Source organism: Polyodon spathula, chromosome 1 (genome assembly GCF_017654505.1).
Source record: "Polyodon spathula isolate WHYD16114869_AA chromosome 1, ASM1765450v1, whole genome shotgun sequence".
Classification (NCBI taxonomy): domain Eukaryota; kingdom Metazoa; phylum Chordata; class Actinopteri; order Acipenseriformes; family Polyodontidae; genus Polyodon; species Polyodon spathula.
Genome location: NC_054534.1, coordinates 7,331,778 through 7,348,759, shown reverse-complemented (window position 1 = coordinate 7,348,759; position 16,982 = coordinate 7,331,778). Strand labels below are relative to the sequence as shown.

At 38.2% G+C, this 16,982-nt stretch overlaps 2 protein-coding genes across 7 annotated transcripts in view; one reads left to right on the top strand and one right to left on the bottom strand.

Moving 5' to 3' along the window:
* LOC121313288 (transcription factor TFIIIB component B'' homolog) overlaps positions 1 to 5,262 on the bottom strand; it is a 32,577-nt gene extending 27,315 nt beyond the window's left edge. For all 5 annotated transcript variants that reach the window (XM_041245671.1, XM_041245679.1, XM_041245688.1 and 2 more), the window contains exons 1-2: positions 5,152 to 5,262; positions 2,357 to 2,581 (exon numbers count right to left, since the gene is read on the bottom strand). In XM_041245671.1, the coding sequence (XP_041101605.1) occupies positions 2,357 to 2,581; positions 5,152 to 5,153 (227 nt within the window). In that variant the 5' untranslated portion in view covers positions 5,154 to 5,262. The remainder of the gene's footprint in view (positions 1 to 2,356; positions 2,582 to 5,151) is intronic.
* Positions 5,263 to 5,974: 712 nt separating this feature from the next.
* On the top strand, positions 5,975 to 16,914 carry LOC121313277 (survival motor neuron protein 1-like). 2 transcript variants are annotated; one of them, XM_041245657.1, is made up of 9 exons: positions 5,975 to 6,106; positions 6,968 to 7,039; positions 12,375 to 12,500; positions 13,655 to 13,852; positions 14,059 to 14,223; positions 14,473 to 14,541; positions 14,937 to 15,047; positions 15,286 to 15,371; positions 16,732 to 16,914. In XM_041245657.1, exons 1-8 carry the CDS (start codon positions 6,062 to 6,064, stop codon positions 15,340 to 15,342), a joined length of 843 nt encoding a protein of 280 aa, XP_041101591.1. In that variant the 5' UTR covers positions 5,975 to 6,061; the 3' UTR covers positions 15,343 to 15,371; positions 16,732 to 16,914. The 2 variants fall into 2 exon arrangements, with proteins under 2 accessions (XP_041101591.1, XP_041101584.1); XM_041245650.1 differs by having other exon boundaries at positions 15,286 to 15,378.
* The last annotated feature ends 68 nt before the right edge of the window (positions 16,915 to 16,982 follow it).

Sequence of the window (16,982 nt, the reverse complement as noted above, 5' to 3'; positions counted from 1 at the left end):
CATCGGCATGATAATCTAGCACTGCGAGAAAATGAGTCACTATCATAATGTATTATTGTTGCCATTCTTTTTACTGTGCATCTCCCAGCACTAAAGATGTACTGCACCACTGGTTAATGAAGGGCAAACAGAGGGAGAGATGCTGTTACACTGAGCTCAATATGACCATGCTTCTAGCAATTTTCAATAGCATATGTTCACTGGCAGTGTCACTGTGATGTCTGTGAGACCCATGCCAACTCAGAAACGTTTAAAAAGAAAGGAAGAAGGGCTATCTAAAGTAGCAGTGAAGTGTTCTAGGATTTATCGAATGTTCAGGTAAGCAATGGGTGCACAACAATGCATCCCGACAATAATAATAATAATAATAATAATAATAATAATAATAATAATGTGAACTTACAGTTGTCAAGTACAGTACTGCAGAAAGGACGGAATTAAACAGAATGAAATTGAATAGTTACAGAACAGTCTTAAAATTGCAATACTTTAAAATGCAACAGTGCAATACACATTCTGACTCCTTTCATGTCTTCAGTGTATATACATTGTAATTTATATAGATATTTCAATGACTGTTGCTGTTTTGTAATTCAATTTAATACCCCCCAAACACTAAGGATAAAAATGAACACACAATAAGTAGATCATTACTAGTTTTGTTCAAATTCATAACAAAAAAAACACAAACAAAAAAAACAAGCAAGTACTTAAGACATGGTTCAATTAGCAGCTCCCTGCGTTATGAAATGAGTAGGAGAGATAACATAACACCAATCTTGAAGTGCACTGATTTCTGTTTTCATTTATTTTTGTGTAATATTCTCACTACATGAAAGTTCTGCTTTTTAACTAGTAAAACGTGTGTTTTCAGAAAGGGGTACAAATGTCTAGTATTCATGCTTAAAAACAGCATAACAGGCTTTTTTTCCCCCCTGAATCGAGTGTGCAGCAATGCGCCACAAAAAAACTGTAAATCCTTTGCAGCTTTTCATTTCCAGAACTGTGAAACTATATACAGTCTTTCAAATGTAAACATCTAACATTGGGTACACCCAGCTGTTCATCATTGTGATGTAGCGCACTCTCCATTGCCTGACAAAGTTTCAAATCCATCTGTTTTTTTTTTTTTTTTCTTTTTAACCAAAGCCGCGTTGTTTGTACAGGTTTTGTAACAACGGTCAGCAAAGTACAGTTGCGCAGACACACTGCACACCGAACAACTCATCTGACCACTATCATTATTAAACTCCGGCCATGGTTGCATCTCCAGCCATGCATGCATGCGTTTGCATGAAAATCTATCTAACTTTCCCTTCTGTGACATCGCTTATTTGTGCTGTTGTATCACTAAGGCTGTATTTAAGCCTCTAGTCTAATCTATGTATTAGTCAGTGGTGTGTGACTGAGTTTAGTAAAAAAATACCTTGACTATTATTTTGCCAAATTACCCTTTGCATTTTTTCATTATAAAAAAGTTTGTTATTTTCAATTGGAATGTTTCTAAGCCATTAGATTTTTACAATGGAAAAGTGACGTATATTTTATTTTTGTAAAAACTGGTGTGTGAATCACTCATAAAACATTGACTTGTGTTTGTTTTTATTAAAATGTCATCAACATAATAGGCTCTCAGTGTTTCTTTTTTGTTGTTTTATGAATGAGTATGAAATCACCTTGGTGCCCTTGGGTTGGATTTATGTTTTGCCTTTTTGCCCGCTAGAACTGCCCCTGAATCTTCACACCCAATGAAGGCAATATTGCCCTGCCCTTCATGACCTTAACTTCATGCCATGCATTACCAATCTGCAATTATCCCCATCATTATGAAGCTTTATACAAATGTAATTTTCTAATCAGTGCCACCAAGTCTTTCACATAATTACAAGTCACAAGCTTTCACAGAAAGAAACTTGTGCCAAATTGATTGTCAATGAATCCATAATACAAGAATCCTCAAAACCCCAGGTTTAAATGATAACTTGAATGGTTTCAAGAAGGGGACCCAAACAGCACAATTTAACAATGATGCGAGATAGGATGATTCATTATAAAAAAAAAACAATGTAAAGCACCCCCTGCAGTACAGACAACACATGTACACAATGAGGCTGAATTATGATGTGTGTGCAACTTGCATAGCACACAGCCTCTGATCTTTCATACCTACCCAAACAAATATCCACAAATCACAATGTTCCTACCCACTGCCAAAAGGGTTTCTTCAAAATTCACTAAAACTTGGAAGAGCTGAAACCAAAATTCAACACTTTCATTTATTTTATTTTTTTCATGTACTCTTTCAACAAATCACAAAATGCTATACTTTGGTTCACCGGTATGGTGTAATACTTACTGGTTAAGGGAAGCTTGCTGTTCAACTTGAGTGTCTTCAGTTAAGGGGGGAGGTGGCGGTGCTTCATCCTGGGGCTCTCTACCAGCAACGTCTCTCTTCTCTTGGGCTTTTGGAGAGCCAGGAGGAGCCTCTGCTGCTGGCTTCGGTTCTTGAGATGAAGAGGACAGGCCCCTACCACCCGGCCTTACGTTAGGTCTCACGCTAATTCTAGATCTTCGTATCATCCTGGATAACAAGACATAATAATGAAATCAAAAGTTTCATTGCAAAGTGTTACATTTCATACATATACTACCAGCCTTCTCACTTCCAGCCAGCTACCGGCTAAACTGCTGTCTACTTTGCCAGGTGGGCCGCCTAAAATAGTTATTTAAAAAAGGTTGTACAGTGCTCGTATGTTCTAGTGAACAGTACTCAAAATGTTAATTTTCTTTCAGTAAAATAGCAGCAGGAGTTACGTTTCTATGGACACAGTGAATCACAGTGGACCAATCAGTTTCGAGCTTACAAGCGATGTTGGTGATGAAAGCAGAACTGTAATCATATACCTGAATCAGTAACCATTTATGAAATTGTATAAATTGTATTTTTTTTATTTTTTTATTAAACAAACAACCTGGGTTTTCTATGTAAGATTGTCTTTTTGACTCGAAGTGTACTAAATACAGTGAGTATATGTTACAGCATTGCAAAATGTCTTTTGCAGTGACTTAGAAGATCGATCTGAAACCTAGCACATACAATTAGTTCAGGAAACGATATTCACATTGCACAATTAATATGACTGTTGATTATTTTATTTTTATGTGCTTTGTTTTGCTGACTCAGTCTTTAGTAAATGAAAAATATCACTATATGATCTCACAGATGTACGAGGGACATATTTTGCTGCATAATCTGTCGCTGTATAACTGTGGTCTAGATTTGACTGTTTACACACAACATGTATATACAGATAAAAAGTACACCCACAAACACATACTGCGATTATCTATCTATGTTTAAATAGGCATGGTACTAAAGATGATTAAAGACAAAGGTTCTTTATTTTAGAAGACTATCTAAATTCCCTTTTAAAGAAGTTAAAGTCAAAAGGAAATGTATGTTCAAACCTATGTACAGTACGATCCTCTTCTTCCTCCTCCTCTTCTGTTCATGTCACACTTTGCATGGCTTCCCAAAAAACAGCCATATTTTCTTTGTATATCAGGTAAGAGCAGCAGTGGAGGGAGGGTATTTTCTTTGTATATCAGGTAAGAGCAGCAGTGGAGGGAGGGTATTTTCTTTGTATATCAGGTAAGAGCAGCAGTGGAGGGAGGGTATTTTCTTTGTATATCAGGTAAGAGCAGCAGTGGAGGGAGGGTATTTTCTTTGTATATCAGGTAAGAGCAGCAGTGGAGGGAGGGTATTTTCTTTGTATATTAGGTAAGTGCAGAAGTGGAGAGAGGACATTTTCAGGCTAAATGTAATGCTATAAAGTACTTTTTTTTTTTTTTTTACCTGGGAAAGGGAACTGACGCTTGGGTATAGATGCGCTGGTGTTGGGCTGTCCTACTGGCTGTCAAAGATGAAATTAAAACTACTAAACAGTATGTGCACATCCGTTAAACCAAGGAACTAAATCTTACTGAGAAATTAGAATAAGGATTGTATAGCAGATATCATTGTGAAGCTGTTCCGTTTTTTTTTTTGTTTTGTTTTTTCTTATATAACAATTTGTTCAAGCCTAGTTTATAATAACCAAGTTCTTGTTTAAACGTCATGACATGCGAGCCTAAAATAGTTTTATGTCTGGCTTCGCAGCACTGATAAGCACTAGCCTTGGAATACTCAAGGTAACATTACTGGTATGGTCTGTGAAAGAGAACGATGTAGTATAAAAATCCTCGAGTTTACAGTTGGCTGCGCAAAAACACGCTCATGCGAAAGAGGTTAGATGTGGTCTATCAGTGTTCCGTACAGGGCAACACACATCAACGCGATTAGCTGTGTGCGCTTACTGCTCACACCGTACCGCTGTGCCCAGTGTAGTACTGTGTTAATACACCCATCTTCCCAACACATCAAAACACAATCCACACATAACACCGCACACACACAAGGAAGCATTACCACTGCATTCCACCGCCGTGCCAGCAGCTTCAGTTTAATGCTGTTTGTTTTGTTTTTTTTGTTTTTTTTTAATATGTACAATTATTGGAATAAAATTAAAATTACCTTAGTGACATAAAACAAACACTTCCTTTGTTGTCATAATTTCAAAGGGTGAATAAAGTATTTTATGATTCCAATTAATTTAGTAGCCCTAGTACTATTGCCCTCAAAAATGACAGTATACAATAGTACTAGAACAAACTCATTACACTCAGAACTATTTGGACTATGGTTTAGTTCTAATATTCACTTGACATTGCTGACTGATAAAGAATTGGCTTCATCTAAATAGCCGTATGCGTCACGATTAAATATTACAGTACTGTAATCCACAAAACTACACTGCAACATAAACAATCACTTACAGACTAAACTAACTAATACCAAAATAACCCTACATATTGACATTTCATATCATCATATTCAAGTCCTCTAGACTTCAACAATAGTGAAAATAGTATAAAAAAATAAAGTTGCACCGTGTTATAATTGCAATATATACAATAGATTTAGTAATATAAATGATCTAACTCCTGTATGCACTAACATACCAGCAAAACAACATTTAAACTCGACTCCCGCGCAGCGATTTCAACTTTTTTTATTGAAAAGTAATACAGATCAATAATAATATCACCTACATGCAGCAGCTTCTCTATCCTGTCAAAGTGGCATCCATGAACGTGCCAACAGCAGCTTCAGTAATCCAACTTTCTCTCTGCCCACCACGCTATGCCGGCCGCCATACTACTTTCTCTGGATCCATGTGAAGTCACTACCGCCTGCCTGTCTCTGAAAAGGGGTTGTGGATATTGTAGTTTGAATCCTGGTGAAGATACGTTGCCTACATTGAGTGTTGTCAAACGAGAGAACTGCAATTCCCAGAGAGCTATGCGATGAAACGCCAGTAATTTGCATGTTACAAGGATTGCGGTCAGAGGTCTGTTATGTTACAGTGTTTTGCATCACCTAGAACCCAGTTTAGTTGGCTGTACTAAACTTTGGGCACACATATTCGACAAAGAAATATACAGCGTGCTTTCACCAACACATTTATTATTTTCTGATTTCATGAGTCATATAATTTTTATATTATAGGTGGATATTGTAATATTACTTTACATGTAGTCCAATAATAATAATAATAATAATAATAATAATAATAATAATAATAATAATAATGCCGACACATTAAAACGAATCCAGGCGTATTGTGCATACCTGGAATAGAGCTAAATTACATTTTGTTAAATGCAACTTAATAAAGCTGTACTTTTCATGTTTTTCTAGATCAAAACAATCCCAAGGTTCATATTTTGGAAACCAGTTTGAGTATATGTTGAGTATATGACAGTCGAGGGGGATCCCCGAGTGCATGCACCTCAAAACATTTGATAAGCAAACTGGAAAGCTAAACTATTGGGCGTATCAGTGTTTGTCGCTTGCTTATGACAGCACATTTTAAACAGTGTGTAAGACCCGCACCAGTCAGGGCTGAGTAAAGGCATTCAGAGATCGTCTGTATGTTGTTGTGTGAGCGAATATACAGTCATGGCTAACGGGCAGAAAGAGGTGCTCTTTAAACGTGGTGGACAGGTAGGTCTTAATAAAACCAATTCGTTTATGTGAGGTTTTAGTTTTTTTGCTCGATTATTCTTAGTTTTATGTTACAAGCAGCATGGCCACGCTACGCAGGCCTGGCACTATTTTGTCAGATGAGCGTGACGAATTACTAGAAAGTCAACAGGATGGAGATGTTTGTTTACGCTGCGATATCTCTGTTTATATATTTCTACCGCTATTTGCTTTTATTGTGCAACGAAGAGATTCAGTTCGTTTAAAAAGTCATGTTAATTATTCCGCTTGTTTCACCTTGTTTTACCTCCAGCTTGAAACCAAGGTTAACAGAAAACCCGCCTGTAAGTGGAACTTTTAGTCTAGGCATTAGATTTTGTTAAGCGAACTGTTTGGGAAACTATTACATTAAATGAGTAGGACAAACTGGAAAGATAGGGAATAACGGCTTAATAATTCTGCTTATAATAATTCTGCTTACCATACTATGACATTTTTTAACATTTTCTCAGGGTATCCCCCCACCCCCCCTCCTGGTATCCCAGACATTGTTTGCAATTAGGTTCTAACAGCTTGTACTGAAGACTGTATGTGTTAATGCCCGTTTCAGAGGTATAGCACAGTCCACAGCAAGCAAACGGTGTCTGTATAATTACAGCCTGTTTCTCTTATCTGGAAGTTTGAAGCCAAACTGTAGTTTGGACAAACTGATGTCACAGATGGTGCCAGTGACAGTGTATCAACAAGAACCCTTACCTAGTTCACAATAGCTGTAACTGGAGGGCTACACAGTCATGTGTACTCAGTCTCTCTTGTGTTCCTTGCTAGTATGCAAACCTTGCCCTGTAATCTACTCTTATACTTTTCATCTTTTCCTTGCAGAGTGATGATTCGGATATATGGGATGACACCGCATTAATAAAGGCTTATGATAAAGCCGTCACTTCCTTTAAGGTACCATACTGTTGTTGTTTTATATTTGTTGCCCACTGACTGAAACAAATAAAATAACTCTGTGATGACCCCAGTTTACTTATGCAACTGCAACGCCAGTAATCCATGATCATGTATTGCTGGTTACTGACCCAGGCAACAGTGGCAATTTCCTATGAGAAGTGTACAGTACAGTTAATTTATCACTTCAGCAGATCATCTTAAAACATATTAAACTGAATTCAGAACATAGCCAGTGCTACTTTAAAAATGGGCTTGATGAAGGTAAAGTAATTCAGACTTTATCTGTAGCTTCAGAAATAAGAACATAAGAAAGTTTACAAACGAGAGGAGGCCATTCGGCCCATCTTGCTCGTTTGGTTGTTAGTAGCTTATTGATCTCAGAATCTCATCAAGCAGCTTCTTGAAAGATCCCAGGGTGTCAGTTTCAACTACATTTCTGTGGAGTTGATTCCAGACCCTCACAATTCTCTGTGTAAAAAAGTGTCTCCTATTTTCTGTTCTGAATGCCCCTTTGTCTAATCTCCATTTGTGACCCCTGGTCCTTGTTTCTTTTTTCAGGCTAAAAAAGTCCCTTGGGTCGACATTGTCAATACCTTTTAGAATTTTGAATGCTTGAATTAGGTCGCCGCGTAGTCTTCTTTGTTCAAGACTGAACAGATTCAATTCTTTTAGCCTGTCTGCATATGACATGCCTTTTAAGCCCGGAATAATTCTGGTCACTCTTCTTTGCACTCTTTCTAGAGCAGCAATATCTTTTTTTATAGCGAGGTGATCAGAACTGAACACAATATTCAAGATGAGGTCTTACTAGTGTATTGTACAGTTTTTACATTACTTCCCTTGATTTAAATTCGACACTTTTCACAATGTATCCAAGCATCTTGTTAGCCTTTTTTATAGCTTCCCCACATTGTCTAGATGAAGACATTTCTGAGTCAACAAAAACTCCTAGGTCTTTTTCATAGATTCCTTCTCCAATTTCAGTATCTCCCATATGATATTTATAATGTACATTTTTATTTCCTGCGTGCAGTACCTTACACTTTTCTCTATTAAATGTCATTTGCCATGTGTCTGCCCAGTTCTGAATCTTGTCTAGACCATTTTGAATGACCTTTGCTGCTGCAACAGTGTTTGCCACTCCTCCTACTTTTGTGTCATCTGCAAATTTAACAAGTTTGCTTACTATACCAGAATCTAAATCATTAATGTAGATTAGGAATAGCAGAGGACCTAATACTGATCCCTGTGGTACTCCACTGGTTACCTCACTCCATTCTGAGGTTTCTCCTCTAATCAGTACTTTCTGTTTTCTACATGTTAACCACTCCATAATCCATGTACATGCGTTTCCTTGAATCCCAACTGCGTTCAGTTTGAGAATTAATCTTTTGTGCGGGACTTTGTCAAAAGCTTTCTGGAAATCTAAATAAACCATGTCATATGCTTTGCAATTATCCATTATCGATGTTGCATCCTCAAAAAAATCAAGCAGGTTAGTTAGACACGATCTCCCTTTCCTAAAACCATGTTGACTGTCTCCCAGGACCCTGTTGCCATATAGGTAATTTTCCATTTTGGATCTTATTATAGTTTCCATAAGTTTGCATATAATAGAAGTCAGGCTTACTGGTCTGTAGTTACCTGGTTCAGTTTTGTTTCCCTTTTTGTGGATCGGTATTAAGTTTGCAATTTTCCAATCTGTCGGTACCACCCCTGTGTCAAGAGACTGCTGCATGATCTTGGTTAGCGGTTTGTAAATTACTTCTTTCATTTCTTCGAGTACTACTGGGAGGAGCTCATCCGGCCCAGGGGATTTGTTTATTTTAAGAGCTCCTAGTCCCTTTAACACTTCTGCCTCAGTTATGCTAAAGTTATTTAAAACTGGATAGGAACTGGATGACATGTGGGGCATGTTGTCAGTATCTTCCTTTGTTCTTTCGATAACTAAATGCCCCTGTTCACTTGAACCCTATTGACAAGTATTCATTATTAAAATTATGTAACTCATATTAATATTTTTTTTTTTTTTTTTTCTTCATCTACGATTTTGCCATTTGTATCTCTTAAACATTTAATCTCCTCTTTGAATGTTCTCTTGCTGTTGTAATATTGGAAAAACATTTTGGAATTGGTTTTAGCTCCCTTAGCAATGTTCATTTCTATTTCTCTCTTGGCCTTTCTAACTTCCTTTTTGACTTGCGTTTGCAGTTCTGTGTACTCTTTCTGCGTACTTTCTTTTTGGTCCTTTTTTAATGCTCTGTAAAGTGCCTTTTTTCACTGAATATTTTTTTTAATTGATCTATTAAACCATTTTGGCAATTTAGTTTTACATTTAGATTTGTCTACTTTAGGGATATAATTGTTTTGCGCCTCTAGTACTACAAACAACCATTTCTTCTGTGGTTGTTTTCTCTATTTTACTCCATTCTACGCCCCCACAACTTAACTAGATCATTTGGTCCAACCCCGTACCTCAAAACACTACATTTAGTTTTCTACTTTAGGGATATAATTGTTTTGCGCCTCTAGTACTACATTTTTGAAGAACAACCATCCTTCTTCTGTTGTTTTCTCTATTTTACTCCAATCTACTTCTGTTAGTCTCTGTTTCATACCTTCATAGTTTGCTTTTCTAAAATTGTAAACCTTAGCTTTAGTCATTACTTTTGGGGTTTTAAAAAACACTTCAAATGAGACCATGTTGTGGTCTGAGTTTGCCAGTGGTTCTCTGACCTCTGTTTTAGTTATTCTATCTTCGTTATTTGAAAAGACTAAATCAAGGCATTCCTCCCCTCTAGTCGGTGCCTTGACAAATTGTGTTAGGAAGTAGTCATTTGTCATTTCCACCATTTCTATTTCATCCTTCCTGCTACCCACCGGGTTTTCCCATTTGATTTGGGGAAGTTGAAATCCCCCATTAGTATGGCTTCTCCTTTGCTACACGCATTTCTAATGTCATTGTATAAAAGATTATTGTGCTCACCGTCTGAATCTGGCGGTCTATAGCATGCTCCTTTTGAATTTTTGTCTGTTATTCTGACCCATATTGATTCGGTTTTATTTTCTTTGTCCAGGTTTAACACCTGGGCTTCAAGACTGTTTCTTATGTATAGCGCTACCCCTCCTCCTCTTCTGTCCTGCCTGTCTTTCCTATACAGTGTATACCCACAAATATTATATTCGTCCCCATCACTTTCAGACAACCACGTTTCTGTAACACCTATCACATCATAGTTACCTGTTAGTGCAGTAGCTTCAAGTTCTAGAATTTTGTTTCTGATACTTCTAGCATTTAGATAAATACATTTAATGGTTGTCTTACCTGATTTGTTATTCTTGTTTTGATGCTGTCTCCCTTCTGTTTTTTTGTTGATTTCTCCCTTTTTAGTTTAAATGCTTCTGAACCTGCTCGAGGATCTTTTTTCCAAGTAGGCTGGTTCCCTTGTTATTTAAGTGCAGTCTGTCCCGTCTATACAGATAGTCCTCTTTGCAAGGTGCCGGTAGTATACCAGAAAATACCACCGTTTTGGTTTTCTTTTAATTTCCTTCCTAGCTCTCTGAATTTGTTTTGCAGGGATTTTGGTCTGTCTCTTCCAATGTTGTTTGTACCGATGTGGACGACTACTACCGGGTCGTCTCCTGTTCGTTCTAGGAGCCTGTCCACATTCTCAGTGATGTGCTTGACCGAGGCTCCCGGAAGAAAGCACACTGTTGTAGTAAGGGGGTCCAAACTGCGAATTGAACTTGCTGTGTTTCTCAATATGGAGTCCCCAGCAATCATGACCTCCCTTCTTTTTGCTGTCTGGTCACTGTCAGTAGGGTCCTGGATGTTGTTCCTTTCGTTCTCTTGTTGTTGGTTCTGCTCATCAAAATTCTGAAGTGACTCAAATTTGTTGGTTGTTTTGATTTCTGGTGGTTGTGTTTGACAAAGTTTCTTTTTTTCCCTGCTTCTGCCTACCTGAACCCAGCTGTTCTGACCTTCTATCTCCCTGGTGGCTTTCAGTCTGTTAGGGGTGAGGCAGACTTCCATGAATTGTGGGTGTGCCAGTTCCTCAAGATCCTGTTGCTGTCTCACTTCTTCCAGCTCCAATTCTAGCATACTTACTAGTTTATGCCAGTCCTGGATCGCGCTGCACTTTACGCACACTTGGTTTAGCTCCGCTGGGTTTTCTCGGATTTCCCACATCAAGCAGATGTCGCAGATTACTGGCTTGAAGACCATGTTGAGGGTTTTTTTTTTTTTTTTTTTAAGTTTAGTTTCTTCTGCAGCCGTCAACCTGCTTTCAAACTGCTTCTAAACTGCTCTGTACTTTTCCACGCCTGTACTTCTCCCACTCGCTGTCGCTGGGAAGACTGCCTCGTTTAACTGTGTTGTTCTGCTGTGCTGTTGGCTCCTCCCCTCGTCCGTGTCTCAGAACGGCGCTGAATTTGAATCAGCTGCTCCGAGTTTCAGCTTGTTTGTTATCAGAAAAACACACGCGGCTGTTTGACTTTGAGCTGCTCCCCAATGTCCTGTGTTTTCTGATTAAAGCAATTAAAGATGCAATTTCTCCTTACTGCTTTTAAACTGCTCTGTACTTTTCCACGCCTGTACTTCTCCCACTCGCTGTCACTTCCACTCGCTGTCGCTGGGAAGACTATAATGACTATAATGTGACTATAATGAAAATAATGTTCACCCATAACTGCAATCACACGATCATTCCAGGGTAACCCTAATCAGAGCAAGTTCAGGTCACCTCGCTACAAAAAGGAATTGCTGCTCTAGAAAGATTGCAAGGAAGAGCAACCAGAATTATTCCTGTTTTAAAAGGCAAGTCATATGTAGACAGGGTAAAATAATTGAATCAATTCAGTCTTGAACAAAGAAGACTATGCGGCGATCTGATTCAAGCATTCAAAAGGTACTGACAATGTCAACCCAAGGGACTTTTTCGACCTGAAAAAAGAAACAAGGACCAGGAGTCACAAATGGAGGTTAAATAAAGGGTCATTCAGAACTGAAAATAGGTGGCACTGTTTTACACAGCATTATGGGAGTCTGGAACCAACTCCACAGAAATGTAGTTGAAACTGACACCCTAGGATCTTTCAAGAAGCCGAAAGAGCAAGATGGGCCGAATGGCCTCCTCTCGTTAGTAACCTTTCTCATGTTCTTGAGTAAAAGACTTTCAGGTAATACTTCTTCATTGGTGTCAGTGTTTAGTTATTTAATTTGGATTTGCATGACAGCTAGCATATGTTATTTCTGTGGCTGAGTTTGAAAGACGGAAGAGGCCATTTTGTTGCTTAACTGTATTGATTCACTGTTTTTTATTTCCACATTTAGAATGCACTTAAGAATGAGGATAGCACAGAGTCATCCAACAAAGAACAATCCAGTACAGGAACGAAACGGAAGAACAGCAAAAAGAACAAGAGCAGGAAGAAAAGCAATGCAGTGCCAGACAAAGAGGTATAAATCACTCAATCCCAATGTAATGTGCTACATAGACACGCACACACACAGTGCTCCCTCGGTTTAACGCGGGTCTCTGGGGACACACGATATGAGCGTTATAACCGAGGAGCATTATAAACGGGGGAGGGTGTGGGGGGCGCCGCGGGACACACAACAACACACATCTGACTAAAATACAAAATAAAATAACTCCATCTCTATAGTGCACATATAGTGAAGCAAAAATTTTACTTTCTGTGAATTAACCATGCATAAAGCACCATGTAATCAATGCTATATTTTTTTAAAAAAAAGGTAACATTCCCACTAGTGGATAATTTTAATTAGCAGTTTTTAAACTATAAATAGCCTGGCTAAACAGTGGTCTGGACTTCAGTTTGACGCGACAGACAAGCAAACCAAGTGTGAGAAGGAGAGTGGGTTGGGTGAGGGGAAGAGGGAATGGGCTCTCCCCCGGTTTGGCTGCCGGAGCAGGGCTGAAGCACCTCATCTCCCTGAGAAAGCTGAGCTCCTCTTGCAGCAAAAAAGTAAATACATTAGGAAAGATAACCATGTAATTGGCCTAATATTTATTTAGTTATAAAACAAATGCTGAATAAAATGTCTGTGTTATAAAGTGCCATCTACTGCCAGATACTGTATCAAAAGGAACGGAACAGAAATGGAAGTTAGATTGAGAAGTTTTCAATTTGAACAACACGGGCACTGTATTTACTGTAGAAATATTGCATGTATCGCTAGTATAGGGGATTGGCGGACATGCTGTAGGAGCGTTATATCCGAGGTGTGTTATAACCGAGAGCCTTATAGCGAGGGAGCACTGTGTGTGTGTCTATATATATATATATATAATCAAAAAAATAAATTACTGCTTTTATTAACCTCATTATAAGCCCCATATGCAGCACTCCTCTCCTAACTTATTTGAGATAACCTGATATGGTGTTCCTATTGCAGTGTTTTGGAATACATATTCCTCTTGCATGTAGATGCAGAATTACTATCTATTTATATTTCTGGCTGCAGACCATTATTTACTATAATAAGCTGTATACATTTACATGTAACGTTTGTTATTTGTGACAGAGGGATTTGAACTTAAATGCATGATTTTTAATGTGTTCTGCCTGTGTTTTTTTCCTCTATAGTGGAAGGTTGGGGATACTTGTAAAGCTGTATGGTCAGCAGATGGCAATGCATACCAAGCAACTATTACATCTATAGACGTAAAGAAAGGGACTTGTAATGTTATTTACACATCATATGGAAATAAGGAACAACAGAGCCTATCGGATCTTCTGTCTGATAATTCTGAAGCAGAAAGTGAGAAAGCAGTTTTGGAAGAGGTAAGAACCGTTTAAGACACACATTGTCTGTGTGATTCATGCTACTTCTGTACACAATGACAGTTATTTAAAAATGTATATTTAGTAAATATGGACATGCTTTCTTTTTGTTTTCCTAGAGCTTAATATGTTTACATTTACTCAACCTTAGTTAGTGAGTTTTGAAAATGCCCCCCCCCCCCTCCCCATTGTCTTTGCTATAACAGGAAAAAGATGCTCCATTTTCAACAGAAGAGAGTGACAGATCTCCCACACCACAGCAGCACAGAACCAGAACCAAATCCAAACCCAAACCCAAGTCGGCTGCTGCTCTGCCACAATGGAGTCACAGATGTCCACCGCTCCCACCGGCAGTGGCAGGGCTTGGCATGGTAAGAATGACTTCATTCAGTCAGAACCTGGTTTGAGAAGGTTCTTACTGTTCTAACAAAGAGACTGTCAGTATTTATATCTAAAGATTTTGCATTGCACATCATTGGATAAGAATCAGAGGTCTTAATACTCACCAAGGGTTATGAGCCATCTCACCATGTCCCCCTCAGAGTGCAATGCAGGCAATATCTCCTCCAGTGCTAAATACCCAGATATAATTTTGTCCTGTGTTTTTTTTTTTTGTGCAGCCTCCCAGGTTTGGGGGGTCGCCTCCTATCTTCCCAGGCTTTCCTCCAACAATTCCTGCTGGACCACCGGTGAGAATTTCTCTGTTTCTATACTGTTGCCTTTGCAATGTGATGTCAAATAAAATAGTAAATCTATTGTGGGATAAAACACACACTTTGAATAATTTTCCGAATGAAGTTCCAATAGACGTGTGTGTGTGTGTGTGTGTGTGTGTGTGTGTGTGTGTGTGTTTATTAAAAAAAAAAAAAAAAAAATGTTATTATATTTACATGACATACAAATTAAACTTGGGAACCCTCATTGTACAGAAAGGCTAGTGTCTCGATCCGCATGTATTTTTGCTTGGGAACCTGGATTCTGGATTTGACCCATTATAAGTCTGAAACTTAACTGAGGCTCTCGGGTGCAGTCCTGGGTTTAGTGTGCAGACTGAGCTGGAGTAATCTCTCTCTCTTCATTCTAGCTCATCCCTCCTCCACCTCCAATGGGCCCTGATTCAGCTGAGGATGATGAAGCATTGGGCAGCATGTTGATAGCATGGTACATGAGCGGCTATCACACTGGCTACTATCTAGTAAGTAGTCCAACCTCAAATCCCACCCTGTGGCATGTATTTTTTGAGCAGTCTGTTGTTTTTTAACTTCAGCACGGTCTCGGAAATAATCGTGTGCGTTCATGCAGAATGATAGTATTGTTTCTTTTGCCCCAGTATGAAATATGTAGTACTGTTCTATCTTTTGTGTGACTTGAAAGGGGGAGGTTGACTGGTTGTAATTACACAAACAAGTAAAACACTCTTCTATTCACAACAGGGACTCAAACAAGGCAGAAAGGAAACTGCTTTAGGAAATCGTTCACGCCACAAATGAACTGCACTGCTCGTCCTGGACACACAATGGTGACGGGTTGGTTGGGTTACTTTTTCATCATTGCAAATTTCTTAATACCCGAACAGCAGTGACAAATACAGCCTTGCATTCAAGTTTGTAGAAAGCATTTTGCATTGTATCATGTACTGGATGGGGGATCAATAGGGTATATTGCAACGTAGGGATGCCTTTGGAAATGAATCAGTCAGTGTTCATTTTGTGTGAATAATGTGAACACAAAATGTGTGGGCATTGTGTCTTGATCAGTATTACAGATGTGTATTGCATTCCTTGGCTTTTTATTTTATTAAGGCAAATGTCCCACTCTGTAGTTTAAGTCAAAAGTGGTAGCTTTTTCCCTTTGCAGTAAGGTTCAAGTGTCTACATGTCAGTTTGCAGACAGGCTTCAGGGGAACGGGGGGGGGGGGGGGGGGGGGGGGGGGGGGGGGTTCAAGGTTCTCAAACATTCCGTACTGTATGCTAATTACCATGAAGAGATTCTGTTGACAGACTTTGTTCAGTTTTGATTAAAACTGGCTTTATATAATATATATATATATATATATATATATATATATATATATATATATATATATATATATATATATATATATATATAATCTGACAGCCCTGGTTAATGTTTTACATTAACATTTTAACATCAAAGTAAAAATAAAATAAAAAAACACCAAAGTATATACTGAAATTAGTGAATTACAATTTTGGATTGGTTAATTTATGGGCATTAGTAGATTAACCGGTAGATTCATCTGTACACATTTTTAACAGTGGTAACGATCTTATAGTGGCTGTGCTGCGTGTAATACTAAAAAATCAACAGAATCTTACTTTTTTTTTTTTAAATAGCCCAATAGGAATTTGATCTTTTTAAAATCATGTATATTATTATTATTATTATTATTTATTATTATTATTATCTTAGTAAATGTCTCTCTTTGTATTTGTATTGCACTATTGAGATGTACCTGTTCTGGCCCAGCAGTGGGCATAAAGCGAATGCATGTGTTACAGAATATTTCTTTTTTATTACTAAAAATATATAACAAACTTCAGAAAAAAAAAAATGCTTGTAATAAAGTTAATGACACCATGGAATTGATACCATACCATGCCCACTACAGCATAAACACTCGGTGCACCAATGAAGCGCCAGATCGACTGATAATAAAACCCGCCCCGGTGTCAGTCTTCTATTGAATGAAAACTACCCCCCCCCCCAGCACACCCTACACATAGTGGAAATTTACCCATGTCATACATTCACTATGTCATAAAACTGTCCGATTCTACCCCTATTGGGGACACAATTGCATGCAGCCCTTTGTTTAATAGATTCAGGAGATTGACTTTCTCTGTGTTTGGTTATAGGTGGAATTCTCTCCCTGGGAGAGGAATGCAGTGCTTTTCAGGATGTGCAGTGAGATGACTCATCCATTTGGATATCAGCAAATCACACTGGGGAGCAAACCAGGACTGCAGCTGCTGTTAGCTTTTTTTTTTTTTTTTGTTTAAACTAGTTCTATACTTTTGTATTTGTTGTAAATAAAAAATAAAAAAAATACTACAATGGCATTTTATGTTTTTTTGTTTTTTTTTTTTGTGGTGAAGGCTGAATGAGA